The following is a 13,380-nucleotide window of genomic DNA, read 5'->3' on the forward strand; positions in this document are numbered from 1 at the left end:
TGCACGTCCAATGAGCAATGGCGGAGCCCCTGAGCCCTTCACAGCTGGTGATCTCAAGCTCATGCATGAGTCATGGCTGCCTTGAAACCAAGTACATAGATCCACATCAAGCTCCAAGTGTTTTCATTAGTGTAGGAGGCAATAATGCTTTTCCTCCTCATCGAAATCATTTCGATGGGCAACATTGCACATTATTAGCATGTGATAGGTTAAGGAAAAGAATGAATACAACAGGAATTAATGGAACATTGATCAGGGATCACACTCTGTGTCACGGGGTGTTCGTCACGGGGTGTTCAGGAGTTTCTTAGCAATTATTTTTCAGAATATTTAAAAATATTAAAATCATGTCTTAAAAACACTATTTTCAAGAAAAAATGCGTTTCCAAACACGTATTAAGTAGATTTAAGATAAAAACCAGGTAAATTAACCTGTTTCCATTTTTCTTCAGAAAAAACTGCATAAATCTGCTGTTTCTGTTTAGTTGATCTTACAGGGGCTAAAATTATGCATTGCCATTTTCAGTCTCGTTGACTACAACTACGATGACAATCACAAATACAGTCAAAATTCAATAGTATACAGTCACCTAAAAGATTGTCTCTGATGGAAACAAGTTCCTTGGTATATATCTCATGCTATATATAGTAACTGTACTAGGATTTGATAATAAATAGCATGCCTGTAGTGGTACTCAGCAATTAGTAAATACGACAGGACCAACAGGGTTTCCTGTTAGTACTTTGTCATAACTTATGATCCAACTACTTTTCACTGGGTAAAGTTGGATGAACTTGTCTTGAGAGTATTGTTCGTGACATGGATCTGCGAGTGCGAGTCTGTAAGAATTGAAATTCTAACCCAGCCCAGTTATGCCAGAGGGTGAGGCCCGTAGTTTTCCAGTAATAGCAGGAAGGAAAGGAAAATGGGAAAGCATAAATGCAATGCTCGCTTCACTGGACCTTAAAATAGGCACAAACAACTATGGTTGGGTAGGGGTTGAATTCTTCAACAACTAGTAGTTGCCATGTTCCTTTCACACATCTGGAGGTTGCTCGAGTTCACATTCTCAACTCAATCTTGGTTTCTTTGAAATGGTCGTTGCTGATTCTAGACAAAGAACACAGGCATATGTCATATATAATGTTCAAACAAAATGAACAGACCTGGATGAAATATAAAACTGGAAGATTTCTTACTTGATATTCATGGATTAATTTCATCAAAAGAAGGAGCCATGGAGGAAATACTGAGATTATTTGGCGCTTAGTGTGTGGCTTTTAACTTGAACTGATGGAAAAGGATGGTTCACCAAACAACAGAGGCCCTATTCTGTGGCTTTGTTGCAATTTGGCAAGAGTCAACCTCACAAAGAGAGATGCTTTAAATTAGTACATTTAAGAGCATTAAAATAATATATTCTTATTTTTTACATTAAAACATCTAAAATACAAAAAAAATAAAATAAAATAAAATTAAACATTTTAACTAAGCCGACATGAATATATTTTACCGACAACATGTATTGGGATTTAAATCACTCGTGTCTGATATCTATTTTCAATCATCAAAGGGGATGTCATCAAGCACAAAGCAATATTTAAATTGTCATAGGAAACTTGGATAGGGAGTCAATTACCAAAACTTTGACAAAAATGGCTGGACAAATAAATTCATTCCCATGAAGTGGTGGAACCTGATCACATAATTTCAGCAAACAATAATTGTGAAAATTTATAAACTACAATCTTCTTGAATGAACTGGATTTTGTAAAATATAATATATGAAGGCAAAAGGCCATTTCTGATAAATCAATATACATAGTACAGTTGAAATAATTTTTACAAGACTTCTTTATCATAGATATAATGTATGGTATCTCATTCTCCTTAGAGTTCCTAGGTATTGGAGGCGAATGGTGTGTTTAATGATGAACTTCAGTTTGGGTCTGAATGCAACAGTGATGAAGATGCCCTCTCTATATTTCTACCTGAAGCTGAAGGCGAAACTCCCATAGTCTGAAATGATGAGGAAGATGAGGGAGCTGGAGCAGATGCCGCAAAAGTTGAGAGAGCACTGACATTGCTGCTCATTATGCTTGTTCCACTAGTAGAACTTTCTGTTATTGCCTTTGGTGCTGGTGGTCTCTCAATCTCAGCAATTCCCTCCAGCATCTGCACAACTTTTCCCATCATTGGCCTCTGAGATGGCTGCTCCTGGATGCACCAAAAGCTCACTTGAATTGCCCTTGTCACTTGCTCCATATCCACATCTTGGTCTGTAAGCCTTTGGTCCAAAATTGCATTAACATTTCCCTTCTCGAACTCTTCACGAGCCCAAACAGAGAACTTTTTACGGTTTGTTACAGCTGAGACTTCAAAATTCCTTCTGCCACTCACTATCTCCAACAAAACCATCCCATAACTGTAGATATCAGATTTGGAAGTTATTGGAAGATTTGCAAGCCATTCTGGTGCCAAGTATCCTCTTGTTCCTCTAACACTGGTCAGTGTCCTATACCTGTGATCCTTGGCATTTATGAGCTTTGCAAGACCAAAATCAGACACCTTGGCCTTATAGTTCTCATCCAAAAGAATGTTTTCTGGCTTTATGTCACAGTGGACAATGCAGTCTCGACATTCCTCGTGAAGATAAGTGATTCCTTTTGCAGTTCCAAGGGCAATGTTAAACCTCTGCTCCCAATTCAACAATCTTCCAGACTGCTCTTCTGTAGTGAAAAGGAAATTATCAAGAGACCCATTTTTCATGAACTCATAAACCAGCAGCCTATGCCGACCCTCTGAGCAAAAACCAATCAATCTAACCAAATTCAAATGGTGAGTGCTACTAATAGTTGCAACCTCCATCCTGAACTGTTTCTCACCCTGCTCAATTCCCTCAAGTTGCTTCACTGCAACAACTTCTTTGTTAGCAAGAACCCCTTTATAAACAGCTCCAAACCCTCCTGCTCCAAGCTTCTCTTTAAACTCTTTCGTCGAGCGCTGCAGCTCTTTATACGAGAACTGCACTGGAGCACCAGATGCATACTCCAGTAGTGCATACTGAGCTGACAAACTGTCAAACTTGGGACTGTTTCTACAACACCACCACCACAGACCACTCTCCAATGCAATCAAAGCCAAAAGGGTAATCACAACAGCAACACAAACAACCCAGAAGCCAAATCTTCCACTTCTGCTTTTCTCCACAGTCAGCACACCAGGTGGAGGGTTTGGTAGCGCTGGCGCACAAACTTTCACATACGAAGTACTGGGAAGTGCTGGATTCTGATAACCACTGATAAAGCCCGGAGGTTTCGCGTAGCACTGCCCAGTTCCATCAGACAAAGATGTAGAAGCAATACAAGCTGAACCTTGAGAAAGACAATTCGACCTGCATGCTGATATTCCCATGTAGAAAATCTGAGAAGACAACTCGGGCTCATAAGTCAAGAATTTTGCATTATCTATCTCCAACATAGTAGTATTCCCCGCACAACTATCAATCTCAGCTTTTCTTTTACACCCTTGTCTACTATCATTCACATCGACAGGCTCAAAATTCTCAGATGGACAATCACAAATTGGACTCGAACTCGACTCATTATAACTACAAATTCCCATATTCCCACAATAACCAAAAACCTCACATTGGTCAGTCAAAGCTGACCATACTATAGCTGGAGTTTTACTACCCATATCGGTACCATACATCTTAAAGTTCCCATCTTCATCCAACTTCAGAAACCTCAACCTTGTACCCACATCACCGTAATCATTACTATAAGCCACAACATGTGGCCCGCTTGTAAAAGCAGCAGAAAAAATTGACAAAATCCCAGTTGGTTGCACCCCCAAAGTAGGCGATGACAAATTAGCATTAATAGAAGCATTACCCTGATTCCAATACTCTATACTATCATTCCATTTCAAAGTTAGATTTCCTGAACTAAGAAACCTAAAAGAATAAGACCCAGATCTTAAAACTTGATCAACACGAAGAGTCTGATTGGGTACTATGGTATCAGAGGGGTTATCAAAAGATGACCAAACAGGTGAAGTTCCATTCTTTAACACTAAATTACCAAATTCATAAAGTGAAGCAGTGGTGACACCGCGTCCAGCAGTGTTGGACTCCCAGACAGTGGCGCCAGAGCCGTTGAGGAGGCGGAGGTTGCCGGAGGACAGGAATTGAAAGGACCCCTCTGAATCCACCGTGGTAGTAGAGTTGCCTGCTCTCCAAATTGGGACACCGCCATTGTAGTTGATGGTTAAGGTGTAAGACGAAGATGAATCCACTTGGGAAAACCCTACATAGAAAGTGTTGTTTGGTGAAGACCAGGTTTGGTTTGGGTTTGAAGCAGAGAGAGTGGTGCCTGGTTGGATTGTTGTCTGTGCTGTTGTGATAGTGAAGAAGATACACAGAAAAGGGACAAGATCTTGGAGTTTCATTTTCTTGTGTTTGGTCTCTCCCTGCTGTTCTGAAGATTTTATCGTAGGATTGCTATATGAAGGGAGAGGAAGGAGTGCGGCCTAAGGTTAAAGGAGAAGACTTTTGACTTCTATGACAGGAAAATGGAGATAAACTTCGATTGTTCCAGGTGCTTGCTGCTGGGTCATTCACGGGTGGTCTTTGATTTCATATCTTTACAAGTTTGTGCGTCTGACTCAGTCAATCTGAACTCTGAAGAGTAATGATGTGATACAAAAACTGATTGACTCAGTCTGCCGATAACTTTGATTTCATATCTCACTCTTGTCATTCACATATTTCTTGACAGTTAATTGAGTTCTTAATCTCCTAAATTTAACAATTATATCTTATCTCAAATGTAATATGTACATTATATAATGTCATTTTACCCATTCAAGCAATAGTTAAATATTCCATAAATTCGCATATATTCGTTAAATACTTTCATAAAATAAAAGCTCAAAATAAACTCTAATATTCCATAATGAATAATTCTAGCTCCAAATCATAATATTTTTTTTCCTTATATACAAGTTAGTGAGGTGGAGGAAAAAAATAAAATTTCACAATGATATGATGCAAAATTTGTCTTTTAGAATATATTGAAGTTGATTTTGACATCTTGGATGAAAGCGATATTTATACATGTGTAAATTAAGGGTCTATTTGAGAATGTAGTAAATATTAATTTTAAAATGTTTTTTTATTTAAAAATATTAAAAATACTAAAAAATTTTATTTTAAACAAAAAAGTTTAAAATTTGGACAAATAACTTTTGGTGCATTGTCGAACACTCCCTATAACGAATATTTAACTGCCATTAATAATTGATGGATTGAGAGATTATATTATTAATTTTTCCATTATAATTGTGGTAAAATGAATAAAATCAAAAGATTCAGGACTAATTAACAAAGAGTAATATGTTAGGGGTTAAATTAAAGTTATTATTATTTTTTTTTTGTATTGTGTTAGTGGTACAAGTATATCTTTGGAAACTAAATGGTCAAACTTTAAACGTTGGAGTTTCAAAATCAACCACTCATTTGAATGTTCAAACTTCAACAGTAACCATTTATCATAGCTCTGTACGTTTAGATTTAGAGGGTATTTTAAAGTGTAATTTAACTATATGTTTAAAATTTTTAGTTTTTTTTTTTGTTTTAAATTAATTTTTTTAAGAATTTTTTTGAATTATTTTAATGTATTAATGTAAAAAATAAAATTTTAAAAAAATAAAAAATATATATATTAATATATTTTTAAATAAAAATATACTTTGAAAATCACCTTTTAATTGCGGTCTCAAACACCCCTTACAATTGATTGCGACAATTAATTTATGGTCTTGCCTTTCAATTCCAAAAACTTTGGCTTGGTTGACGGGCAGCAAGATCTTTTAATTTTCTTACGAATAATATAAAGACAAAAATGCCCTTAGAGATTAAAAAAAAAAAAAAAAGAGAAAGAAGAAAATAGACATTGTATGTAGGAGCAGTTTTGAATTTTTACTTTTGAATTCATAGTTAAGTTGCTAAAATGCTCTTAAAGTAAGAAAAAAAACCCTTGCCTTTTTTGTTATTTTCTAATTCATTGAGTGTGATTTAATCTTTTAAACAAGATCAATTGATATTAAAATAAAATAAAAATTCTTGGTATGTGTGGAAGGCACTCGTGCACACTAGGTGGCGCCTCAAGCACCTCTCAATGGCAAAACATGTCATGTCGTTAAAAGTGAAGTCGCATTCTTTTTCTCTTGATGCAGCTCATTTCGGTGATGGATAGGCAATTTGTTACTAATAAGCCTTTATTTTTTTTTCATCTCTACCCCTCAAAAATCAGGTTAATCCTCTTTATTTTTTATACTTCAACTTCAAATTTTATTATTTTGATTTTTAATTTTTATTCTTAGTACTTTGATGAAATGTGTTTTTTTATTTCAATATGGTCCTTCAATTACAATTTTTTATATGTTATATATGTTTTCAATTTAGTTCTTATTTTTTTAATTTTTAATTTTTTCCTTAGTTTTTCTATAAAATTTTTATTAGTTTTTAATTTTATCATTTAATCCAAGTTTATGGTGTATTATTTTTTTCAAATTTGGTCCCTATTCTTTTGATTTTTTTTCTTTTATTAAAGTTATTTTCTTTCCACTTTAACCCCTCTAAATGAAAAAATTTAACCGCCCTCGAATTTATTTTTATTTTTATTTTCATCCTTTCTCTTTTAATTATCAATTTTTTTTTTAAGTTCATTTTGTGTAATTTATTATTTTTATTAATCTCATTCTTCAACATTTGATTTTATTGGAAATTGGGGTTCATGGTTTTTCAATATATAGTACTTCTGGTCTAATAATCCAGATATTAAATTTAAAAAAGAGTGAAAGGTAATTTTTTAGAATTGATCGATGCTTGTTAGAAATTTTTTAAATTGTTGTAAAAATAAAAGGGGGAAAAGACTATGTTCTCACGAAACTTTAAAGTGAAAAGAAATGTCTTAACAACAATGAAAAAAATAAGTGGAAGCTTTTCTCATAGAATAATACATTAAAATGGCCAAGTAATTTAAGGTTAATTATGAATTTGTTTGTTATTCTTTTAATGTGTGGTTGAAATTATTTTGTTAAGATTTTTAATTTATATTGAATATATAAAAAACAAAAACCTAGTGAGTCCCTAATAACTTATTTTTTTTCCCTTCATTTCTTTTTCTCATTACATATATCTTATATATCTTGTCTCTCTTTTCTAACTGTTAGACGTTTTGAATCTCATCTTTTAACTATCATATTTTATAAAATTTTTAAATTGATTTTTTAAAAAAGATAATTGTGTCCAAATTGTATTATTTTTCAAATACTTTTCTAACCAATGTGATTCTACCTAAATTTTCAACAAACCATGTTATTTTTCAAAAACCTCTAAACCATTTGTTTATATTTCTTCCAAACCAGGACTACTTTGAAACACTCATTCCTCTCCTCTTCACTTATCGCACTCAAAATTAAATTAGGGTGAGTAAAAAAACTAAAAAAAACCACTTAAACTGGAAAAAAATAACTGAAAAAACCGAATCGTGAAAAAAACCCGATTAAACAAATTAGATTTTTTAAATAATCGACCTGTTTGGTTTGGTTTTATAAGTCTTAAACCGAAAAAACCGTATCGAATTGAAACTGACAAAACAAAAAAAAAACCGAGCCAAACTGGAAAATTGATTGAAATCGATTCGGAAATCCAAACCAAACTGAAAAATAATTACCGCTACTCAAAAAACCCCAACTTTGTCATAACCAACAGTCCATGGAAAAGAGATACAAACAAAAACATGCAACTGAAGTAAAACCAAACAAGAGCATGAGAGTGACAAACCATGTGAGGTGAAGCACACCTGGGAAAGCCTCTCACAACCACCATAGAAACAAACAAACAAGAACCAAAGAAGCGATTGCACAACGTAAAAAAAATCCAAAACCAAAAAAACAAGGATTTAGTGGAGACAGAGAGCAAAAGAACGCAGATGACAGGGTCCAAATCTAGAACAGTAACGAAGCAATGGAAATAACGAGGAAAGAAAGAAAGAAAAAAGAAATATCCAAATAGCTTATATACACCTATATAAAAGACAATGGGATTTATATATAATACGACGCATAAATTATGTTTTGAAAGGTTGGAGCAGGGGAGAGCTAGAAATTTTTTCTGTTGTTTTGGTTATTAAATAAATATATAAAATTTTTTTAAAGATTAATTATTAACTTATTTTATTTTTAATGAGTTGTTTGTTTTTTTTTTGTTAGCACTAACAAGTTTGTTTATTCTAAAATTTTAACTAAATTTTATTAAATATTTTTTAAGATTTCTTACAAAAATTTCAGCTTAATTTGATGGTCGATTTGAAAAATTTACATCTAATAATATAAAACTGGTCAAATTATAATTTTTTATCAAATTTTGAATTTCTCTAAAAATTTTGAAATTTTTAACCCAAGTTAAAGCATTATATTAGAAGACTCCATGCAAAATTTGAGATTATTTTATAATTTATTCAAGAATTACAAATTGTTTTTACATAAAACTAGTTAAATAATATTGATAAAATTTTAATTTAGGCTATAGGACATCCAAGTCTTTTAACATGCCTTCAACTCTTGGTTTGGAGGATAATTTTGTCACATAAGAATAAAGCAAAAATTATAATAAAAAAAATTAATTTTTTAAAAGAAGCTGGTAATTAATCTCATGTTCTTAAAAATTAAAGCTTTTAAGTGGTTTCTATTATATTTAAAAAGACGCACCAAACATTTGTATTTAATTGAAAGTTGAGGCATAATATGGTAATATGATGTGACTTTGCAAAGCCAATTAACAAACCCCTCACCTATTTCTTTGTGGCAATAAAACTTTAACAAAAAAAAAGTTAAGGGAAAAATCTAAAGTCAAAAAAATAAAAACTAAATTAAAAAATAATAATATATCATAAAAAAAAAATTTGTGTGAAAAGATAAAAAATGCTTCTAGATGCATGCCTTGTTATTTCCAAGGATAAAAATATATTTTTTACTGTATTCTAAAAAAAAAAAAAAAACTCCTGGTCCACAATTAATACTTTTTTGACCCTAGAACTAAGTAGGTAATTTTATTGCTTTAAAGTTTTTTGAAAGAAAAAATAAACATAGGTCAACATTTATAAATATTGTTGATCTTAGGAGTCAATACATTAATTTACTATGAAAAAAATTAGAAAAAACTTACATACACTCGAACAATTTTGTAATAACTAGAAAAGACCAAATAACATACCTTTGTCTAGTCCATTCAAAGTCATAATGAGTTTCATCTGCGAGAGATATCTTTTATTTGTGTGAATGTGCTTTGATTCCAGTCTCCTTACGAGCTCTCTCTTCTTTTTTTTTTTTTCCTTTTTTTTTCAAGCACTTGTAAAATGCGGAAATAAATATGTTTATAACAAAATTATAAGATTTAATAATAAAAAAACAATACCTCCAGCTATTAATGTTCCTTATGTATTTACTGTTCTCTTTTATATATATTTGCACTTCTAAACTTGTTTACTCTATATAAATGGTGTAAAATTTTAGGGAATTAAGTAAATTAGTACGAGGATCAAATAACAATATTTATAGCCAAAGCTTCCATCAAGCTTTAATGACTATATGTCCCATATATTTAATATATAATGAGAAGTTACAAGTATAAATATTACATTCTTAAAGTTAAGAGCTTCTTAATATAAAGATTATAATCTAAACTTTAGAGTAAATTACTTTAATAGTTAACAAGTGTAAAGGAGAATTAGAAAGTCATTCTATGAGAAACGGTCAACACTAGAAAGTAATAGAGACCTTCGGTTCTTGAGGCTGTATTCCTTGTTCAAAGTCTTGTGTTCTGTCTGGCCTTACGGCATACGCGATGAATTTTCTCAAGGTTCTAAACCAATTTTTCCGGTGGTTTGGTTTTTACTTTTCTTTTTTTCCTTGGAAAAACAAAACAGTCCAACGTTAGACATGGGAAAATCCTCACTTCTTTTGCATTTATAAGACATCGAGAAATCAACTAACCACTCAGCCTCAATATTGTGCCCACAAAAAAAAAAAATATATAATGAACTTCTGCTCTCTTCTCCTACTCCAGCTTCCTCTCCTTCTCGTCTTCACCACTACTTCCAAAGCAAACATACCACCAGGCTCCTCTCTTTATGCCTCCAACACAAGCCAAACCTGGTCGTCTCCAAACAACACTTTCTTTCTAGGCTTTACCCAAGTGGATCCCACTTCCTACACCGTTTCCATCTCCCATAGAACTGCTGGAGTTTCCATCTGGACAACTGCCAATGTTGTTGTTGGCACTGCCTCTGCAGCTGTCATTGACTACGGTGGAGTATTCCAGTTCCTCCCCAACGGAAATCTCCTTCTCACCAACCGTTCAGGTGCCACCGTGTGGACCTCCAACACTGCCAACCTTGGTGTCACTTCTGCTTCACTTGATGACACTGGAAACCTGGTACTGAAAGCCGGCAGGATCAATGTCTGGTCCAGTTTTGAAAACCCAACCGACACTCTTGTCCCGTCACAGAATTTAACTGTAAAAAAACCAAACTTTGCGATCAGGGGTTTACTCTTTCCGGCTTCTAAGCAGTGGAAATATGAGCTTGACATGGAATGACAGTGTTGTACTTGTACTGGAACCAAGGCTTTAGTTCTGCTTTGAAGTTGTCTCCTCCAACCTTGCAGTTGCAGTCAAATGGGATTTTAACTCTTTTAGATGCTGGTTCGCGGATGTCTGTTGCTTTTGGCAATGATTATGGAGAAGGGGGTGAGATAATGAGATTTTTGAGGTTAGGTAGCGATGGGAATCTGAGAATGTATAGTGGTGGAACTACAGCTATGACATGGGCAGCTTTAGCAGATCAGTGTCAGGTTTATGGATACTGTGGAAACATGGGGATCTGTAGTTATAACGAGTCAAGTCTTAGTCCGATTTGCAAATGCCCATCTCTGAATTTTGAGGCTGTGGATGTGAATGATAGTAGAAAAGGGTGTAAGAGAAAAGTGGAGGTTGCGGATTGTGCAGGGAACGTAACAATGCTGGAGTTAAAGCAGACTAAATTTCTTACTTTCCAGGCTCAGCAAATTGTTACCATTGGGATAACAGCTTGCAGAGTGAATTGTTTATCAAGCCCGTCTTGCATGGCTTGCACTTCTACATCAGACACATATGTACTATATTGTTACATGAAAAACACACCTGATTTTGTTAGTGGATATCAGGGTCCAGTGCTTCTTGGTACTTCTTATATTAAGGTTTGTGGACCAGTGCAACCAAATCCTTTGCCTTCTGACCAGATTGGTGGTGATAAAAAGTTCCGGGAATCGCGGGGTTGGCAAGTTGGTGTCTTTGTTGCAGGCACTCTTTTGGGTTTGGCTGCTTTAGTGGGTTTGTTTTGGTGGTTTCGTTGCAAAAATAGTCCCAAATTTGGAGGTGTGTGGGCTCAGTATACACTTCTTGATTATGCCTCAGGTGCTCCCGTCCAGTTTTCATACAAGGATCTGCATCGCTGGACGAAGGGGTTTAAGGATAAGCTTGGAGCAGGAGGGTTTGGAGCTGTTTATAGAGGAGTTCTTGCTAACAGAACAGTAGTTGCAGCAAAGCAACTTGAGGGAATTGAACAAGGCGAGAGACAGTTTCGGATGGAGGTTGCAACTATAAGCAGTACTCACCATTTGAATCTGGTTAGATTGATTGGCTTTTGCTCCGAAGGGCGTCACAGGCTTTTAGTATACGAGTTCATGAAAAATGGTTCCTTGGATCATTTCCTGTTCACGACCGAAGATCAGTCAGGGAAATTATTGAATTGGAAGCGCAGGTTCAACATTGCTCTTGGGACTGCAAGAGGAATCACATATCTTCATGAGGAATGTCGAGATTGCATTGTTCACTGTGATATAAAGCCAGAAAACATTCTCTTGGATGCGAATTTCAATGCCAAGGTGTCTGATTTTGGCCTAGCGAAGCTTATAAGCACAAAGGATCAAAGGTACCGGTCCTTGACTACCATTAGAGGCACTAGAGGATATTTGGCACCGGAATGGCTAGCAAACCTCCCAATAACATCAAAATCTGATCTTTACAGTTATGGTATGGTTTTGTTGGAGCTTGTGAGTGGGAGGAGGAACTTTGAAGTCTCAGAAGAAATCAATCAAAAGAGGTTCTCAGAGTGGGCTTATGGAGAGTTTGAGAAAGGTAATGTGGAGACAATTGTTGACAAGAGACTTGCTGATCAGGGTGTGGACATGGAACAAGTGACGAGAGCTGTTCAGGTCAGCTTTTGGTGCATTCAGGAGCATCCCTCTCAAAGACCAACAATGGGAAAAGTAGTGCAAATGCTTGAGGGAATTGTAGAGATTGCAAGACCACCAGCACCAAAGGCATTGATGAAAGGCTCTACTAGTGGAACAAGTACGAATTTGAGCATTCAAGATGGTGCTCAGTCCACTTGTGAAGCCTCAGCTCCACCACCCTCTTCATCTTCTTCATTTCAAACTGCAGGCATATCCCCTGTAGTTTCAGAGAGGATTATGGAGAGGCCATATCCATCAGTTTTAGAATTATTTGAAATAAAATCTCATTAGAATTCATGGTTTCCACAAGCCCGATTTGTGTTCAACAAACTTGTAACTACACAAGCATAAGATTTTTAAGGTAAACGTTTGCTCAATTATTCTCTACCAAAGTCGTTTGCCTGAAGATGGTAGGCCAATCTCGTGTGCATCATCTCATCATTCAGGTTCTCTGTGATCTCTACATGAGATGAGGCATGGATTGAAGCTATATATGAGCAATTTTATTTGTATTTCCATATTCTTAATATTGACTACACATTGACAAATCTGCTGTTTACATAATGGGAGAGATTTTCAAAAGTCGAGATTTAAATCAGAGCCTAATGGAGATATCAAATATTAATTGGGGTTGCCACGGAAAGGTGTTGCTTATCTTTACTTTTACTCAGGAGCTGTGCTTGTCTTAAAATGTGGAGGTCCTCTATAGACAACTCATTTTCTCTGTGATATAGAGACGGAGATTCCCATATGAGTATGACTCCCCTGTCAAGAGGAGGCTAGGTATCCGATGGCATTCAATCGGCTGCTATTGTAACCCACCTAAATACTTATATTTCACGGTACTCGATCCTCGTCTTCGACTCATTAGATTTCACACCACAAAGCTGCTAAATTGGCCTGTGCATTGTTCTCGTATTAGGTTCCAGGTCTTAATAGATACAAATCTCACGTCGTGGGTTTATCCATCGAGTTGTTCAAATCAATTTTAAAATAACATTATTTTAATAATTTTGTTTAAAATAAAACCTAACTAG

The 13,380-nt window shown here is 34.9% G+C and overlaps 1 protein-coding gene and 1 pseudogene across 4 annotated transcripts; one reads left to right on the forward strand and one right to left on the reverse strand.

Moving 5' to 3' along the window:
- Positions 1–468: 468 nt before the first annotated feature.
- On the reverse strand, positions 469–4,696 carry LOC118035506 (G-type lectin S-receptor-like serine/threonine-protein kinase At1g34300). 4 transcript variants are annotated; one of them, XR_004685187.2, is made up of 4 exons: positions 1,993–4,696; positions 1,641–1,697; positions 1,201–1,366; positions 469–1,111 (listed from the first exon to the last, which is right to left on the reverse strand). XR_004685187.2 is itself a non-coding variant. In XM_073404023.1 (2 exons), the coding sequence occupies exons 1-2, from the start codon at positions 4,451–4,453 to the stop codon at positions 1,675–1,677; spliced, it is 2,484 nt and encodes an 827-aa protein (XP_073260124.1). In that variant the 5' UTR covers positions 4,454–4,696; the 3' UTR covers positions 1,423–1,674. The 4 variants fall into 4 exon arrangements, 1 of the variants encoding a protein (XP_073260124.1); XR_012167706.1 differs by lacking the exon at positions 1,641–1,697 and having other exon boundaries at positions 470–1,111; positions 1,201–1,339; XR_004685188.2 differs by lacking the exon at positions 1,641–1,697 and having other exon boundaries at positions 470–1,111.
- Positions 4,697–9,829: 5,133 nt separating this feature from the next.
- LOC118035505 (G-type lectin S-receptor-like serine/threonine-protein kinase At1g34300) lies at positions 9,830–12,855 on the forward strand (annotated as a pseudogene).
- The last annotated feature ends 525 nt before the right edge of the window (positions 12,856–13,380 follow it).

The sequence above is a fragment of the Populus alba genome, chromosome 13 (assembly GCF_005239225.2).
Source record: "Populus alba chromosome 13, ASM523922v2, whole genome shotgun sequence".
In the NCBI taxonomy this organism is placed as follows: domain Eukaryota; kingdom Viridiplantae; phylum Streptophyta; class Magnoliopsida; order Malpighiales; family Salicaceae; genus Populus; species Populus alba.

Coding starts and splice junctions, on each gene's coding strand:
- LOC118035506 (XM_073404023.1), bottom strand. CDS start 4,453: ATGAAACTCCAAGATCTTGTCCCTTTTCTGTGTATCTTCTTCACTATC. Junction 1,698..1,992: donor AGTTTCGCCTTCAGCTTCAG/GTAGAAATATAG, acceptor TTATGTGATCAG/GTTCCACCACTTCATGGGAA.